Source organism: Lactuca virosa, chromosome 2 (genome assembly GCF_052849685.1).
Source record: "Lactuca virosa cultivar CGN04683 chromosome 2, Lactuca_virosa_CGN04683_v6, whole genome shotgun sequence".
In the NCBI taxonomy this organism is placed as follows: domain Eukaryota; kingdom Viridiplantae; phylum Streptophyta; class Magnoliopsida; order Asterales; family Asteraceae; genus Lactuca; species Lactuca virosa.
This window is the reverse complement of record NC_136427.1, coordinates 226,488,427-226,508,183: the sequence shown is the minus strand read 5'-3', so window position 1 is coordinate 226,508,183 and position 19,757 is coordinate 226,488,427. Positions and strand designations below refer to the sequence as shown.

The 19,757-nt window shown below is 32.2% G+C and overlaps 1 protein-coding gene across 3 annotated transcripts; it reads right to left on the bottom strand.

The window, feature by feature from the left end:
• Positions 1 to 10,826: 10,826 nt before the first annotated feature.
• LOC145160322 (RNA-binding (RRM/RBD/RNP motifs) family protein) lies at positions 10,827 to 12,489 on the bottom strand. 3 transcript variants are annotated; one of them, XM_079079466.1, is made up of 4 exons: positions 12,274 to 12,489; positions 11,990 to 12,190; positions 11,201 to 11,653; positions 10,827 to 11,105 (listed from the first exon to the last, which is right to left on the bottom strand). In XM_079079466.1, exons 3-4 carry the CDS (start codon positions 11,642 to 11,644, stop codon positions 10,953 to 10,955), a joined length of 597 nt encoding a protein of 198 aa, XP_078935592.1. In that variant the 5' UTR covers positions 11,645 to 11,653; positions 11,990 to 12,190; positions 12,274 to 12,489; the 3' UTR covers positions 10,827 to 10,952. The 3 variants fall into 3 exon arrangements, with proteins under 3 accessions (XP_078935592.1, XP_078935591.1, XP_078935590.1); XM_079079465.1 differs by having other exon boundaries at positions 11,990 to 12,182; XM_079079464.1 differs by lacking the exon at positions 11,990 to 12,190.
• Between the last annotated feature and the right edge of the window lie 7,268 nt (positions 12,490 to 19,757).

Genomic DNA, 19,757 nt, shown 5'->3' with positions numbered 1-19,757 from the left:
TTGCATGTGGAGCAATAGTTGGTTAGAGAAGTACCAACTTAAGGATGAGATCAAGTTCCGCCTTAATGTTAGATTCAATAGAAAAGATAATCTTGGAAATAGATTCCTGGGAAACCGAAGATTGATTTGACAAATCAACTTTCGAAAGAGATTCCTTGATGTTGCTCAAAAAATCCTCTAGCTTTTCAAAGACTTTGGAATCTTGTTCGGTTTTCGCATCAAGCTTGTTTGAATATGAAGTATTATATTCAACAAGATTCGCTATGGCATCTGCAACAACGTCAACTTTGACATGAAGAACTAAGTAATTCTTCTCTATCTTTTCTACTTCTTTGGTCATTTCATATTTTAGCTCTGCAACCTTGAGATTAACAGATTCTTGTATCTTCGTAATCTACTCCATAAAAAGTTCATGACGTTCTTTAGCAATGTCGTGAAGCTTTGTAATCTCATATTCAAAATTGTGGGCATGGTGCTTTAATCGTTCAACGTGTTGTTTCTCAATGTTCTCCATTACACTCTTAAGTCAATTCTCCTGAGATTTTAGCATGTATTCCACTTCAACCCCAAAAACAAAGTTTTGTCTTGCGTTAGAATCGAGTTTAGGAAACGAAATCAATAACAGAAAGCATTAAGAACACAATCGTAAATAAATATATGTTTGACTCATTTATCGTCTGAATGAGTACAAAAGTTTAAGAGAGAGAGTGAGAACGAAGTGCCCAAAAGCTACTCTACTTCTATACAGACTCTATTTATAGAGTACATCAGACGCACAAAAAGTATGTAAGTACTAGACATTTCGACTTCGACATCATACTGTGCCTTACAAAATACATACATAGCGAAGTACTTGACTTCGCACTTATACAGACAAAAAGTACATTCGACATCTCACTAGACATTTCGCTCCTAACAAAATGATAAATGAATCAATCAAGTAAGTGAAATCAGTAAAAGACACACAGATCTAAATAATATCTGATTGGCTCAATTCAACTTCTGAAGAGTACAAAGAGAGAGTACAAATGATAAGAGAATGTTCGAACCACTACTCTGACCTATGTACTTATCCTATTTATAGGATACAACAGACGTACAAAAAGTACAAGGACTAAACGTGACATAACGAAACTACAAGGCCTTGTAAATAGATAACATGTCGAAAATGTTTCTGCTTTCGACACTTACAGACACATAAAGAAAGATATAGCTTTTGACTCTCACTAACTACTTTCGACTCTACATAACCTCTAATCTATGGAGATTGACCTTTTACTCTAACAAAACGTACTAAAAGTAAGATGACCAAATAAAAAAAATCTATAAGTTGACGACAACATAATATAAGACAAACAACACGACCAACCTGTAAAATGCAAGAACATGCACAAGTAAGTTAAGCACATCTCTCACACCTAAAAACACACACAAACCCCAACTTTCTCTGCTAGATGATTTAAGCGTCAGAATAAGCTTCCAAGATTTCCTCCCAAAGTACAACAAACGATGTTTCCTTATGTTGTGATCTCAGGTTTCCGGCTAGCTGAATCGTCTACAACATCCATATGCATTACCCAGAAGAACAAGCTCGATCAAGTATCAATTTCTTAAATCTAAGTCCAAACTTTCTAAAAACACATACCTAATAGACAAAAATTGTAATTTACTTTTAACTTTATACTCGGTATCTACTTGGTCATTGCTACAATACAACCAACCATTTTGTACAATAATTAATAGGCATATCAAAGATTAAGTAGGGTGTCGTTATATATGTCATCATCACTCATATAAATTGTCAAATCATGATGTACACGCACACTCACCCACTCACATATGGGGTATACGAAGCAATTGTTGACATGTTAACTAATAGATTTTTGTAAACGAGAAACAAAGTTTTTTTTTAACGGAAAAACATTGAGGAGTAAATTAAAATGCCAACAAATAGCTGGAAAATAGTACAAACAAGAAGATATAGACCTAATCAAAAGCAGCAACGAAGCTCCACAATTAAAAATACATAAAACTCAAAACTAGAAATAAATTGAATATACAAAAAATTACTAATAAAATATTATAAAATTAGAAATAAGTTGAATATTACAAACCCACTTATCATAGACACGCCAAAAGAGAAGCCGAGTGAGATCATAAAATCAAGTTCAATATATACAAAAAATTACTAATAAAATATTATAAAATTATAAAGATCCTTTGTTTTACCTGTTTGGCAAACAGTGGGGTCATATATCAATCTCAATCATATCGTATACCATTTATAGTAAACATGTACCATAAAAAGTAAAATTTACATTATAAAAAATTATAAGTGTCAAAAGAACCAAAATATCTAAAGAGTCCCATGCCAATTGTGAGTCATGACATCAAATGATATGCCTTTGTTTTGGTCTAATTTTCAAAATCTTGGAGAGATCCTCCTTTCATGTCATTTGCTTTCAATCAAATTTCCATCATTTTTGTGAGAAAAGGGCACGGTGGATGTCGTGTTATATATAGCCAATTATGAATGATTTAGTAAAAAACAAGTCACAAAAATACCAAATTGGGGAAGGACATACATCATACATCATAAAATGATCACTTTTTATCATAAAATAATCATCTATTTTGTGATATTAGTTCATGAAATTATTTTTTTTTATATTAAATGATTCATTTATATTATATTTCTGGAATTTATTTATTTCACAAAATGATGCCCAATTATATATATATATATATATATATATATATATATATATATATATATATATATATATATATATATATATATATATATTGGGATTTAAAAATTTGCAAAATCAACTAACACAAATATATAATTTTTTAAGTAAAAGAAAAAAAAAATTACATGCGTCAAAATTGGATGAAGTGCATTGCTTATTTGGCAAAGGGTTTAAGTTTGATTTCCATCAAAAGTAATATATTTACATATGAAAGTGGGAAGATGGAAATTTTTTGGAAAAAATAATATTCTTTAATGGTTTTTATGTTTTTGTTGTCAGAACAAAAGAAGTACCCCTATCGTATGGTGTTGTGGGTAACCTGGACCTTTTACCGCACTTGTTAATACCACATCGCTGGTGCGTTGAAGGTGAGGGTGAGAACCGCACGAAGAAAAGACACCGCATTTTATTTCCTTTTTTTTTCTTTTTAATGCTTTAACAGCTTGTATACTACAATATATCAATGCTTTAAAAAAAAGTAAGATGCAGGTAAAATATCAATAAGATGCAGGTAAAATATCAATAATTCTTTGGTTTTGAAGAGTAAAGAGAGTGAGTGAAAAATCACATGGCGCTCAATAATATAAAAGTAAATATGAGTATACCTTCCTCTTCTAATTGAATTGAAACTTTTCCATTACGCCTAAAACTCCATTTTTCTGAATTTTGTAAAAATAATATTATTTTTTTTTCAAAAATTGATCTTATTTCCCAAATTAATATAGATCATGGTGGTGAAATAACTTATATTCGCATAATATGATGTTAGAAAAACTTATATTCGCATATATATATATTCGCATATATATATATATATATATATATATATATATATATATATATATATATATATATATATATATAAAAAATAGGATTAATATGGTAAATTGGTTTAAATAAGTCATAAGCTATTTTAAATAAGTAAGAACCCACTAACTTATCAAAAACTTCCTATTTTACTCAATAATCACTTTTGATTTTATTATATCGAAACACTTAAAACAACTTATTAGCGGTGTCAAACCACAATAAGCAAATAAGCACCTAAAATAAGCAATTCCAAACACTCCTTAAATGATTTTTAGGGCATAAAGTAGTCCAAACTCAAATTAGCCCAAAACATAGACAAATTGTCCTGCTTGCTATTGTCGGTTGAACGCATTCCACAATGAATAATTGGAACGGTCGAACATCAACAATGGAAGCAAGAATTAGCCAACTAGAGCGCCTTATGAATCGATATCCTCGATAACCGAATCGACATCACCACCACATGAATCGACAATAGAACTCTGACAAGGGATTCGAGAATTGAATAATGGTATGTTGCTTTCTATCTTTCCCTCTCACTGCCTTGAATCGTCACCTGATCTCTATCTTACAGTCACAATTGACTTCATCTTCTGCTTCTAATCCTCATTTCTCTCATACGCTCTCACATTCTCCTTCTACTTCTCAGTTCTTACACTCTCAATTATTTATGTTGATTTCGAATCCTTATGACGTATTTGATATCATATAAGAATATATGATTTTTGTTTTTAAAAGCTTATAGGTTTGTGTACCGGATTTTTTTTCTGAATTTTTCTTCTCATAATTTCATTTTAGGTTATATTAGATTCTTGTTTCTGAAATCTTATATCCTTTGTTTGTATATCATATTTTTAAAGTCCCTTTATTCAGAAAAAAAAATCATTGCTCTAAGTTTTAGAATATTTACTCAATTAGGTATTATGTTTGTAGATTTTTAGCTTTATAATGAGAAGTCTTATGTTCCAAAATTTCTAATGTTTTGCTTCTGACTTGATTTTTTCAAAGTTTTAGCTTTAAAGTATCAGATATCAAGGTAATATTGTAATGTGAATTGTTGTTTATCATGTTGTTTTATTTTATTTTAGTTATCATATTAATGACCCTTGTTCCTGATTTTATTTTATAGATTGCTTTGATATTAGGTTTCCACAAAATTTGAGATAGAAATCAAGTGTATTCTTTTCTTAAATTAGTCTTTACTTATTAACATGTCTCTTAAAAAACATTTATCCGAAAAACAAAAGAAACGAAACTTTTTTTATGTTTTTTTACAAAAACAAAAAGGAGGGTAAGTTTTTGAAATCAATGAGTTCTTCTAATTTAAATGAACATGATAATAATTTGAATAAAAAAATATTAGACAAAACTCCATAAATGTTCCATGTGTTATCCCGAAATCTGAAGTTTAGTCCCTAAGTTTAAAAAACATCACAAATGGTCTCTGTGGTTTCAAAAATTTTAACAAAATGTCCTTATTGCTAACTTCGTCAAGTTTTGTCCGTTAAGTGAATGGTATTTCCGTCATTTCACTACTACAAGGACAATTTATGAAGTTTTTGGTTATTTAAAAAAAGAAAAAAGAAAATATAATTATTTAATATACAAAGGGTCCTCTCTCTCTCTCTCTCTCTCTCTCTCTCTCTCTCTCTAAACACACTTACACCTGTAATTCGATCCTTCATCTTCTTTCATCATCAAATCCACCCAACGAATTCTTCCTAATTTGTTCAAAACTCTCAATACGTCCTATAATCTCTAATTTCTGAAGATGATGGCAAGGATTCCGAAGAAGACCCAGATCCGCAAGATCTCGTGTTGCTCGACAGGAATGAGAAAGGAGAGAGAACAAAAGTAAAAAAAAAGGAGGTGTCTCTGATCTACCAGCCCCCCCCCCCCCGCCCAACCATCGACATCTCACCCATCACCATCGGCATCTCACTCATCAGTCATCACCATCTGCTCCTCCCATGGGAAAACGAAGGTGTTTGGCTCGCCATTACTTTGTGTTTGTATGCGACAGAGAAAAGGGATGGGAGAAATTGTTAATGGCGGGCGCTCGGTTATGGGTGATAGATTCTAAAGGGGTTGAGTCCTTCTCTCTTAAAGTACCTTCTTTACTATTCTTTTTTGTAGGAGTGGCTTCACAACCTTCAAAGATTCAAACTTTAAGATTCAGGTGTAGAAAAGAACCTGAAATGTCACACCCCCGAACCAGACGGCGGAAACGTCTGGGGGCTTGTGTGTGACTTCATCTTGTAATATCATCACAATTGTATATAATTGAAACGAGACAACATCATCATCATACATATCAACATACAACCAGAATTGTTTACATCAAGTATAATATCATAAAATTACATGCCATAATGTTTAATGTATGACGATGACAAAATATAACAAATTCCACATTTCCTGCTGACCTTTCTGCTTAACGATTCACTGAGAATACAAGTTATTTTGAAAACGTCAACATATATAATGTTGGTGAATTCATAAGCATAATTAAATGAAAGGTTTTGATTTATTTGTAAAACACCAGAAAATCTGATATTTCCTGTATAATAGTATGATAGTAATTTATCAAAATCAAGTATTAATGCATGTGTGTTTTCCGTTTTTGAAAGGTATATAAAATGTAATCCAAATAAAAATACTATATTTCTGTAGTAAGTAAAAGGCATTGTTTAGCTGTATATTTTCCCAGAAAATCCTATATTTTCTGTTTATAAAAGTGTTGTGGTCTAAACCCTAAGACCGAATATCAGTGTATGTATGTTATTGTTTCAACAAGATTTTACAGGTGTTCCATAAAATTATTTTGGAGAGGATCTCTAAGTGAGCCGTTTTAACCATACTTGATTTTTGACGAGTTCGTCTGTCGTGGCGTTCTTAGGCGCCGGTTTGATTTACGATAAGGTTTGTCACCCTAGACTGGCCTAGTCTAACTGTAGCGAACAACTCAGGTGTGGGGTGTCACCCCGTATAGATCTATACACAAACTCTCGCTCTCCCTCCAGGAGACTCTGGTTATAACTACATAATACGATCGTACACTCTAGAGGTGTCAACCGACATGTCTCACTAGCATCATTGACTGAGTTTACACGAATATTGTATTATGTTATATAATGTTTACTTGTATGTTTCATGTTTGAAAAACCCAACGAGTATGTATATGAATGTATAAGGCCCAACAAACATGCCAAATGACGACTAAGGCCCACTAAGCATGTGATGTATAGTCTAGGCCCAATAAGTATGTAAATGGACCACAAATTCCCAATAAACATGTAATGAATATATTAGGCCCAATAAACATGTAAATGGACCATAAGGCCCAATAAACATGTAATGGAAATATTAGACCCAATAGATGTGTAACCGATGTTTTTAGTTCGTTTGTCTTTTCGTTGTATGTCTTAGCTCATTAGTTTACTAAAATAACATAAAAGGCCTAATTTTTGTAATAATGTCATTTTTGGCCCATTAAATCTAAAATTTACGATTTAGGCACATTTTTGGCTAAATTGACGCTTTAGGTCCCTTAAGACCAAAAGTTTACATTTATGGGTTTATTTGAAATAAATTGACATTTTTAGCCTTCCTTTGTTAAAATAACATTTTTGGCCCAATATCACGAAATTGACATCTTTGGCCCAATTATATATAACTTGACATTTTTGGCCCATTTATATATAAAATATTAATTTTCGGCCATTTTTATAGAAAATCACAGTTTCAGCCCATTTTTGATAAAAATGACATTTTCGGCCCAAGTTTTATAAAAATAACATTTTAGGCCCAAAGTCAGATGAAGTGGCATTTTTAGCCCATAAAACCGTAGATTTACATATTTGGCTCAAATTTGTGTTATATGACAAATTTAGTCCATAAAATCGAGATTTTTCAATTTAGGCCCAAAAAACCGTAAGGGCCCAAATCACGGCCCATTATGCAAAAATTTACACTTTTGGCCCTTTGGTAACTATGACTATCATAAAGACCCATTTTTATGCAAATATGACTCTTTTAGTCCTTGTAAAACCGTGAATGACATAAAAGTCTCAACTTTTTGTTTATTTGTCAAAGATGGCCCATTTTCAAGATTTTGTTTAGTTTCTTATGAATCTTCACATGTTTAACACATTTATCTTTATAGTAAGTTGTATGACGTGTTTTAGTTTACCAATATCCCAAATTTTGGTTAGAATTTTCGAGATCTATAGTGTTTCACCACATAATCACAACTTAAATCAAGTAAAACACACATAACATGCATAAATACATAGATCTACCACATATGCAACTTGTATTCTACCCCAAAACATGTTTAAAACCGAAAACAAGGGGTATGAACTCACCTTGAGGTTTGGATTCGGTTTTTGTTGAAGAAGGTGAGGAGATTTCGGCCCTAGCAACTCCTTGAGGAAGTTTTCGAACTTAGATGGTTCTAGGGAGTTAGATCATGAAATGATATGGTATAAGAAGAGATTTTGATGAAATATTAGAAGCTAAACCATAGATTCAAGTAAGAACTTACCAAGGATGATGATCTTGATGAGAAATCCTCTTGAAAACATACCCAAAATCTCGAAAATTTAGAGGAGGAAGGAGGAGTTCTTGAGAGATTTCTTGAGAGATTTTTGAGAGAAATGGAGATGGTGAGGGAGGATGGTTCGGCCGAGAGGTAGAAGAAGAGAGGGGAAGAAAAGATTGAGGGGATGTTTGCATGGAAAACCACCATGCAAACATGAGGTGTCACAAGCAAAATAATTCCTCATTTTCCCTTTTTTTTTACATATTGGGCCGAGTATTTGGGCTAGGAGAAAGGAATTGAGTAAATTTGGACCTTCTCTTGACTTGTTCGATTTTATGAGCCCAATAGTAAATTTTCGGGCCATTGGGCCCTTAGGAGAGTTTACGGCCCAATAAAAGTCCAATAGGTTGTTTACGACCCATTAGGGCTAATTGAATTAGTTGTGGCCCATTAGAGTTAAGATGCATTGTTCTAGGCCCACATGGCCCAAATTGTTGAAGTTTCATGAATGTAGGCCCAATTAGAGCCCAATTAGGGTTCCTAGGCCCTAAATAGTCAAATTGGAAGTTTATTGGTCCATTAGGCCCAATAAGAGAATCCTAGTTCGTCTTAAACTTGAACCGGGATTTTTTAGGGTTTTTAACCCTTGGTTGACTAAATGAGATGCTTTGTATAAGGTTTTGAACTTTACTTGTGAACCTTGATTAAGTTTGTTGTCCTTGAATGAGCATAGTGCATAATATCAAATTAGAGTTATAAGTATCACAGCAGATGATGTTTACATGAGACTAGAATTTCCTAGCTAAAATGCTAGTTGTGACATGAAATCTTTCATAAAAAGTGCAGAAAAATAAAAAAACCTTCCAACCATCTTAATAGAGCAGAAATCCAACCTCATATAAGATCTTTATAGGCTGGTTAACTGCAAGAGTTTTTGAGAGAGAAACACTAATTTGCTTCTATCATATTATGGGTTTTGATGATGTACGGGTCCGATTTCATAGTTTTCTTTACAGATGGAGGTAAAGAAATATGAGTTTAACTCAAATGATGGATACAATTATCCAAAGCACAAACATTAAATCAAAAAACAAAATCTTCAATTGCTGATGCAATAGTCCATGGAGTTTGGTTAAGTGATATAAAATGAAGAAGATGAGGTTGAAGATTCTTCCCTAGATAAATGACAACTTTTATCCATCACAGTCACACACATACACATAGAGAGAGAGGGGGAGAGATATGGAGAGAGAGAGAGAGGTGGGACCCCTTGCATATTAAATTTCATTTTTTTAAATAATAGAAAATCTCATAAATGGTCATTGGGTAATGAAATGACGAAAATGTCATTTACTTAACGGACAAATACTAACGGAGTGAGCCATAAGGACTAAACATTAAAAGTTTTGAATCCACAAGGACCATCCGTGAGGTTTTTTAAAGTTAGAGACGAAACTTCAGATTTTGTGAAACCACAGGGACCATTTATGAAGTTTTATCAAAATATTAATTTGAATGAAGAGGATAATGAGCATTTTAAAGTTATGGATTGTTACCCAAATGCTTTTATCGGATATACTATCTTCTTAACATTTCATGTTATTATTGCATATGCAGAAACAAGTTTTTTGAAAGTTATTGAAAAATTAACTAAGGTCATAAATACTGTAAGAAATGCTTAATGGTTTGGCAATATTATTTCTAGAGAAATATATGTTGGATAAAATTGAATTTGATTGTATTATCAATGATTTTACATTTAAAAAGGCTAGAAAAAGTATTTTCCTTTAAATTTTTCTTTTTTGTAAATATGTGGCTATATATATGTTTTTTATGATATTATTAATGATTTTTATAAATATTATTTTTCGAATTTTTATTATATTTGACTTAGAGGGGGCTATTTTTCTTCTCGCCTCGGGCCTAATATATGTATGGACTAGCTTTGCCAATTGCTATACCAAAGTCTAAACACTCGTATGGATCGATAGCTTCCCTTCGAAGGCTTCAATTGAGATGCGTAAAATCAGATTTTAAATCATTACAACAACAACAATAAATCCCATTTAGAACAATGTAGAGGAGGTAAGATGTCAACAACCATGTCTTCATCAAAGAAAGAACGATTGTGTCACAAACATTGTATGGTTTCAAAGATGATGTGAAAGCATGGCATGCCATGCTCCTCTCCCTCAAGCCTTAGCAGTGAATTAATGATGTTTCCCTACCACTAAGAGCAATTTCAACAATAAATCACTGAATTGGTATTAACACTAAAATAGTGTTTGCTTTCCAACCAAACACTAAACACTAAATTTGTGATTTTTAGAGGCCAAGTAGTTTGACCTTTATATATGGTTTGTGAAGCTATTCCAAACACTAAAATAGTGTTTTTTAAAGATTAATTAGAATGAAAACACCACTTTATTAGCCTTTATAATTGTGTTTTAGTGAAGTTGGTCTTAACAAAAAAAAAAGACAAATTCCATCCAAAAAAAATGTTTTGAAAGGTGACAAACCCAGTACAACCAACACCAATTTATGTTAAGCTTAGATGGGTAAAATGGTCATTTTGAGCAGAAAAAACGACTATAAATGTCTATGTAGCCACATTTGAAAAAAAAAAAAAAACATTTTTAACCATCACCTGGTGGCTCCCCCATACATAGCGTATGCCACCCCACCAGATCCAATATCCTAACATTATAGTTCTTAAAGCATCATTTGAACATTTATACATTCACATAGATAGCCTAAAGTATAACATGTGCATTTAGAATAATTTCTTAGAAGACAAAAAAAAAAAACCTTAAAAGCTACTCCACCATTATATTTTAATCTAAAAATCAAAAATCGTTATAGTTTGCACCATAACGAGCTCCCAATCGCCTAAATGTCCCATCACCTTGTGCACTATCGATCAACTCATACTTCTTAAAATTTGCTTTCAAACTCACTTCCTGTTGATTATGCAACTTCTCTTCTTCTTCCATTTGTTTCTGAAATTTCCCATATTCACCATAAAATGATTAAAATCAAACATCAAAACTATTTATTTCATACTTCAAACAATTATATAGCAAACGCAAACTACCTCCATGAGAAATGAGGCCTCAACAGCATGCTTTTTGGTCAAATTCTTTAACTTTTTAGCAACATCAAAGTTGGGATGACTTGGATCCATCCAATAACATACAATCTTTTCGCGACGCTTTTTAGGAGAATCATCAAACATTTCAATTTTAGCTTTTTGTGCTCTCACAGGTCTTGGCATACCAGATATCATAAATGGTGAATCACTCATTTCTTTCACTATTTCTTGAGCTTGTTTTGCTGTTTCCATTTCCACTAAAGCAGCATAAATGGTGCATGAGTTGAAGTATGTGGGGATAAACTGAACATTTTTGACAGTTGCAAACTGATCAAGTGCAGTTTTTAAAACAGCTTCAGTCACCTGATTTGAGATGTTGTCAAGGTAAATTGTTCTTTTCACCTTTTCTTTAAATGTCTCGTATTCTTCCTCAGATGATGGTTCCATTAAATTGATCTATTTGGAAAAGATATCAAATAAACAAACAAAAACCAACAAACTTGGTTTACACTTGAAGTTGGTAAATGTTAATTTATCATCAAATAAACTCTTAACTATATGTTTAATCTAAACTATGTGGATTTGTACAGCAGTGCATTCCATTCCTAACCATAGGTAAAGGACCAATTGATCAAATGAGTGATGAAGGAAACACAAAAAAAAGCTAATAACTGATGAACGATCAGTCATCTAAAAGCTAAAACGAAAGTTGTTCAATCGAACAAGTGAAGATGATGAGATAACCGGTGGCAGTTCGAACAAAAAAGGAGGAAAAGAGAGGGTTTTTTTTACCGCTGGAAAAAGCCGGAGCTCAGACAAGGCGGCGTTGGACGGAGGCGTTGGTCGGAGGTCGGAGGAGCTGCTGGAAGAAATCGCGTCAAAGGCTAACGAGAAGGAAAAGGGGAAATATGGGCAATTTAACAGTCGGCGTCTTTTTTAGGGACCGAATATCAAACGGATCAAATATAATGCATCACATTATGTCCTACAAAACTAACATGTATAAGATTCTAATAACTTCTCATATCTTAGGGTTTACAAAATTTAGAAACTAAAATTAGGTTTAGGGCACTTACTTGAGAATAGTAGAAGAAGAGGAAATGGTGGAGATTCCACCGTGGAATTGCCAAAGAGAGGAGCCAAGCAGCCGGTGACGTGCGTCGTCGAAAGAGCGGCGGAGACACTGTTCAGAGAGCTTTTTGTTCAGCGTAAAGGTAATCGTTCATACACCACCGAGGCACCGACTCCATCACCGCATGAAATTTGAAAAGTGAAAACATATCTTTATTGTTGGGCCGGGTAACACAACATCTGAGGGTTTGATAATATGTTGTTTTAATATTATTAAGAAAAACGGCAAAAATAAATAAAATTCATAATATTTTAGACTTTTAGTTAATTTTATAGTTAATTTAGTATATCTTAGTTTTATCAATATAATTAATATAAGTTCGATGTTTTTTATATATCAACTAGGAAAGAGCCCATGCTTCACATGGGTTGTAAATAATTTAAAGTTTTCTAAAAAAATTGATTAGAAATAATTTAAAGTTTTCTAAAAAAAATTGGCACAAAAGTGACAGTTGTCAAAGTTTAGTGGCGTTAGTGTAAAGAATCATCAAACTTTAGTGCCAAGAGTGTAAATAAGTAAAAGTGAATTTTTTGTGGCAAAAGTGTAAAGAAATAAAAGTAAAGTGGCAAAAATATGAATTGGAAAATGTTCATGTTAAGGAAAAAATGTAAAGAAATAAAAGTAAAGTGGCAAAAATATGAATTAGAAAATGTTCATGTTAAGGAAAAAATGTAAAGAAATAAAACTAAAGTGGTAAAAGTATGAATTGGAAAAGGTTAAGGCAAAAGTGTAAGGAAATAAAAGTATAGTGGCAAAAGAATGAATTGCAAAAGATTAAGGCAAAAATGTAAAGAAATAAAAGTAAAGTGTCAAAAGTATGAATTGGGAAAAATTATTGTTAAAACTATCAATGTGCTTTAATATATATATATATATATATATATATATATATATATATATATATATATATATATATATATATATATATATATATAATTGACATGATATGATCCGCAATGCCATATTAAAAAGAACAAATTACTGAAATCGTCTCTGTGGTTTAGTTAAAATTGCATGTTTGGTCCCTAACTTTTATTTTGCACTCGGACCATCCCTATAGTTTCTTTTTGTTGCGACTTTCATCCCTAATAGACATAAAAAGACTATTATACCCTTACTGATTTTGTTTATATTTAAAAAATTACTAAAGATTATTCATAAAATTATTTTAAATATTATTAAAAAATGGGCCCCACACATCCCCACTACCCCCACCCCAAACACCCAATCCACCCCTTTCCTTCTACAACGAAAGCCATCGATCGTAGTTCAAGGCTTCAAGCCATACTTCTCTCCCTCTGGACTCAACACTAAATTCATCGATCGGAGCCACCTCCTTCTAAAACCTACAATTCGAAAGTCGCCGCCACCATCAGCCAGCATGTGAACACCATGACCGGAAGTTTGCAACCCTAACGCCTCCGGAAACCTGCAACTGTAAAGCCATCAGAAACCTACAACTGTCAAGCCACCGGAAACCTGCAGCTCCATTGTTCTTCTCCGTTTTTTGTACGTTCCCATCTAACCCTATTGATTTCATCATTTAGAAAAATGGTATTTGATTTATGAGATATCAGGTGCGGTTTTGCATTTTAGGTTTAATCCCATTGTGTTTAATTCAGTGACATTATCAATTTCAAATACAACAGAATCTAGCCCCATTCATTTTTGGATTTGATTTATGGGATTTCATCAACGATTGCAGGTTACGATTTACGTTTTAGGTTTTAATTTTCGGATTTGGTTTTGATTTTAGTTTAGGTTATGATTTCAGGTTACGGTTATGATTTCGGATTCGGGACTTGATCTTGGTCTAGTTTTGAGTTTTGAGTTCTGAGATTTGATTTTGATTTGGTCCAGGTGGTGATCGATTGTAGTTGCAGGAGGTAACTGATCAAGTCCATGATATACACGACCTGAATATGTGGGTGGTGGTGTTTCCGGAATAATTGGATTGTGGTGGTGCAAGAGTAGTTGGGTAGTGGCGGTGGTGATTGCCTGGTTGTAGCGATGGGAGTCGGGAAAGGGAAACGGTGGTTACAGGAGTTGATGAGTGAGTGGTGGGAAGGTGGTGGTCGGGAGTCAGGTGGTGGTTACCGGTGGTAGGAGCTGATGGTTGGCACCTATTATATTAATACATTATTATATTAATACATTATTTTATTTAATAATTAAAAAAAATAAAAAAAAAATATAAAGGGCATTATAGTCTTTTTATGTTTATTAGGGACCAACGACGTAACAAAATCAAACAGTAAGGACGGTCCGAGTGCAAAATAAAAGTTAAGACCAAACGTGCAATTTTAACTAAACCATAGAGACGATTTCAGTAATTTGTTCTATTAAAAATTATGAAAATTTTTTTGTCTAAATTTAGTTTCTTTAGTTAAATATTTAAATTGTATTTTGCATGCACAATTTAAAAAATATTTTAAGTTTATAGTGTTTTAGTGTTTGTGAAACTCCTAAAATAACTTATAAACTAGCTCATAAATTAGTTTTTCAATAAACTATAGGGTTATTGTCACTGTAGGTCAACAATGTTTCGTATATTGGTTTAAATGGTTCCTCGTGATTTTTTTTTTTTTTTTTTTGTCTTTGAAGGGTACAAACTTGTGTCTTACCGGTTAATTTCGTACCTTTACCTATTTTTTAAGGTTACATTGCCTTGTCAGCTGCCAACTAAGCAGGTGAGTCGACAAGGTGAGTTGACTCATCGTTGCTCCTGAATTCTTTGTTATTAATCACGATACAAATCCTTACGTTTAACCCTCAAATATGCTCATCTATCGTCTCTAGTTTCGTCGATGATCTTTGATTCAGGCGTCGGAGTTTGTAAGATTTCCTCCATCTTCATGTCGACCATATACCAGGTTCACAAGATTGTTCCTAATCCCATTTGCTTACTTCCCATTCCTACTCGTCTTTTCTTTGCCTCAGTCTTCCATCTAATACTTTGGTTTGCATCAACTGTGACACCTTTTGTTGTGGTATGTTATATCTTGTGGGGGTGATTAAACATAGTCGTGCAAGCTTATGTTACAGGTGCCGATTCAGTATTACCAGTTTGGATTTTTGAAGAACATACATTGTCGTCCTCATTGAAATAATACGCAGAATTAGGTCAGATAATCTGATAGTTAGGAGATAGTTAGGAATCGATCGAACCATGTCCATACCCAAGGAGCCAGAGCAGGTGATGAAGCAAAGAGATGCATCTGTGCTTGGGAAAAAGACCATTCTTAAGAGTGACCATTTTCCTGGATGTCAGAATAAGCGATTGTTTCCCCAAATCGTCGGCGCCCCAAATTTTCGCCAGGTGATCCTGTTCTTTCAATTTTATTGTTTCACCATCTTTCTTATACTTCGAAGATACACCCCTCTTTTCGTGTAGTGCTTAATTTCGCCAGAAAGCATGCTAAAACCTATCTATTCCTCTTTTTTAATCATTTGTTCCTCGATTTGACCATTGAAAGTCCAGTTTATTTGCCTCATGAAATTATCAGGCCGAAGCATTGCGCGTCCATGGTGTTGCAATCCCAACTATTGAAGGGATTTGGAACGTTCTTATTACATATATTGGGGCTCAAATTGATGGGAAGCAAGCAAATGTTATTTAGATCAAATTGACGATCTTTGATTCAATCGACTTTCAGATACTTAAGTCAAACAACCAGGTGCATCAGGACAAATGCTCTCCATCTTTATCTATCCTTCTGGAGAACACCATCATCTCACTTGATACACATATCGAAATCAAACAAGAGAAAAAAAAGAGATCTCTTGTCTTCATGAACAAACGAGAGAAACAGAGGATATGCGGTGGTTCATCTTCACAATTTATGTTACCCATCTGCAAATCAAACGGTAGAAACAGAGGAGAAAGAAATGGAAACAGATCGAAGCATACAAGAGATTGAAGTTGATAGATGAAGGAGATGGGTGTATCTGGGTCGAATATTGAGGTTGAGCAACCATGGGGAATGGGTTTCTTGAGAAAGATGGTGGATTGTGGATTTTAGAGAGAGAGACACGAGACAGGATAAAGAGAGGACAAGACAGAGAAAGAAACATCTGGCATATGCAAACTGATGACTAGGATGGGGTTACCGGGTGACCCCTTCAAATTTTCCATAATGATTTTTTAAAACCTAAAAACACAAGTTCATACCCTTCAAAGACAAAAAAAAATCACGAGAGTCCATTTAAACCAATATACGAAACATTGTTGGGCTATAGTGACAATAACCCTAAACTATAAATAGAGTCTTAATATCAAAGTTTGGACTTAAATTTTAGGGTTAATCGATAAAAACCCTCAAATTTTATGTTTTTGTCAGATTTATCTAAAGTTGAATTTTATATCCGTTTTTACCCTTGTATTTTTCAAAAAATTGTTCGGTTTTACCATTTTACCGGTGATAATAGGTTAATTATATTAACTTTGCAAAATAAAAATAAAAATAAAAATAAAAACCTTAAGTTTATAGTTTTTTATGTTTTTATCCTTAAGTCTTTTACACTTTTACCATAAGTATCTTTTTTTCATATTATACTTATTCATACAGAAAAATTGTATTTATATACGTAAAAAATATTATATTTCCATTTTTTTAATGTTATTTCTTTATATATATATATATATATATATATATATATATATATATATATATATATATATATATATATATATAGACACATGTATATGTGTTTTTTTTTGCGTGGTTATGCCATTTAAAGTAAAATATTATTTTTAGAATTATAAATATTTATTTTATAGATTTAGTTTTTAGAAATATACATACATATTTTTATATTTTTAAAAATATTAATATGCATCTATACTTCTAAAATATATATTTACACTTTAAAAAATATATATATAAAAATACATATTTACACTTCTAAAAATATATATATATACTTATAAAAACATAAAATAAATATTTGTACTTCTGAAATCATATCAATATTTCTAAAAAAATATACTTGTACTTATAAAAAAAACATATATATATATATATATATATATATATATATATATATATATATATAAACACGTTTATGAGTGAAAAAGGTTTTTGCATATAAACATGTTTTTTTATTGATATACATACTTTTAAATACATAAAAAATCGTATTTGTAGTTCTAAAAACATATTAATTTGTTTTTTTACATTTTAAACGGTTTAACCAGGCAATATATATATATATATATATATATATATATATATATATATATATATATATAACATTTAAAAAGAACGTAAATACAATATTTAATTAAACATTTTTTTTGTATATAGTATGATTTTTCTGTATGAATATGTATAATATGAAAAAAATATAGTTAGGGTAAAAGCATCAAAAACTTATAAACCTAAAGGTAAAAACGAAATAATAATAATAATAATAATAATAATAATAATAATAATAATAATAATAATAATAATATAATAATAATAATAAATAATAAATCCCCTAATCTAATAAATAAGTACATTTTTGCCACATGGCAATTGCTAAGCCCCTCCCCAGCTAATTTTCCCGCTCAAATCATCTATGTGAAATTCATGTTCTACCGTCTTGCAGTCCATCCCGTATATTCATCAATCCGTAAAATCAGCAAATCATACCGCTCATCAAGGGTAATCCCATTAAATCAGGAAGTGACTACTCCATATCTGTTGATGTAAACCCTAATCGTTACAAACTTTCTTGGATTTAGGCTTTACAATATTGAATCGACAGCTCCACCACCTCCACACCAGTGTTCGATTGAAAAGCAGAGATAGAGAGAGCGATTGAAATATTTGGACTCATCACCATGTTCAGGTCCGATAGCTTCTCTTCCATGTTTCAATTCAACCTTAAGAAACCGAAGCTCACCAATCACTTCAGAGCTTGCTCCGCCAACAGGTTCGATTTCTGATTTTTATTCGTCTTTTTTATTCCAAATTTGTTGTGGAGTAACTATTCTTCTTCTGTATGTTTGTTACTGTTTGATCGTAGTGATCCCAAACTTCGCCATATTTATAGCTATATATCATCCTAAGCCCCACAATTTGTTCAGAATTCTGCTCTGCGAATTAGTTGATAATAATATAGTTATAGGGTTTCGAATTTGTTGATTCACTAATGATTATCTACGCATGGTAGCACTCCTTAGGGTTTTTGTGTTAGGATTGCACATATCGGCTCAACACCTCTCTAAATTTGATAGCAATTCCGTAGGATAATCAAATGGATAATATTTCAAATTAAAATATGATCTTGCATGCATTAACCATTAAACTTTATGCAAAATCTACTTGGCAGGAAGTAGGGACCGATGTTGTAGCTCGTGTGAAATATACTTCGAATCTAGAAGATCTTCAATTCGCAGATATTGTAATCGAACCAGTTATGGGAGCAGGAGGTGTGATACCTCCACCTGAAGGTTATTTTGAGAAGGTTGGGTTTTTATAAATTTACATATTTGCCCCTGTGTTATAGTTAATGTAAGCAATGACTCTCACCCGTGTTATATCTTTTTAACCATTATGCAGGTCCAGGCTGTTGTTAAAAAATATAATATTTTATTCATAGCTGATGAGGGAAAGTGGTAGTTTTTATTTTTAAATTTATATTTTTATTTTGTTGAGTAGTAATAAGTAATAACATTTTGCAATTGTAATTTACAGGTAATCTGTACATTTGAAAGGATTGGAACTATGTTTGGATGTGATAAGTACAAGATTAAGCCTGATCTTGTCTCCATAGCAAAGGTATAATCACTAAACATTATATAAATAAAAATAAGTAAAATCAGATACTATATAATCTCAAATAGAATTACAATAAAAATAAGCCAAAAAATTTCAGTCCCTTTCCTCTGCATATATGCCTATTGGAGCTGTTCTTGTTAGCACAGAAGTTGCAGATGTCATATCTTCACAAATCAATAAACTCGGTAAAATCCCAAAACTTATTCCGTGATTTCGTCGGAATTGGTGATTCCCATCATTGCCTGTAATTACATTTTCCAACATTTTATATTCCTTAGGTGTACTTTCTCATGGATTCACCTATTCTAGGCATCATGTATCATGTGTTGTTGCATTAGAAGCTCTCAAATTTTACCAGTACTTTCTTACTTCACATCTTCAAAAAATAATAATAATTATTATTATCCAATAAATGTTTCTCACATTTTATATATTTTCAGGGAGAGACATTGGTGATATAGTAAATAAGGTGGCACCAAAGTTTCAAGAGGGTTTAAAATCGTTTTCCTCAAGTCCTATAATTGGAGAGATATTCATTATATATTATTTTTGTGATTATAAAATGTAGAAAAAATACAAATGTTTCTTTTTAGCCTATGATGATTTTGTACATCATTTTCTATGTTAATACTCATATTTGTAAGGGCATTTCCGTCCTTTC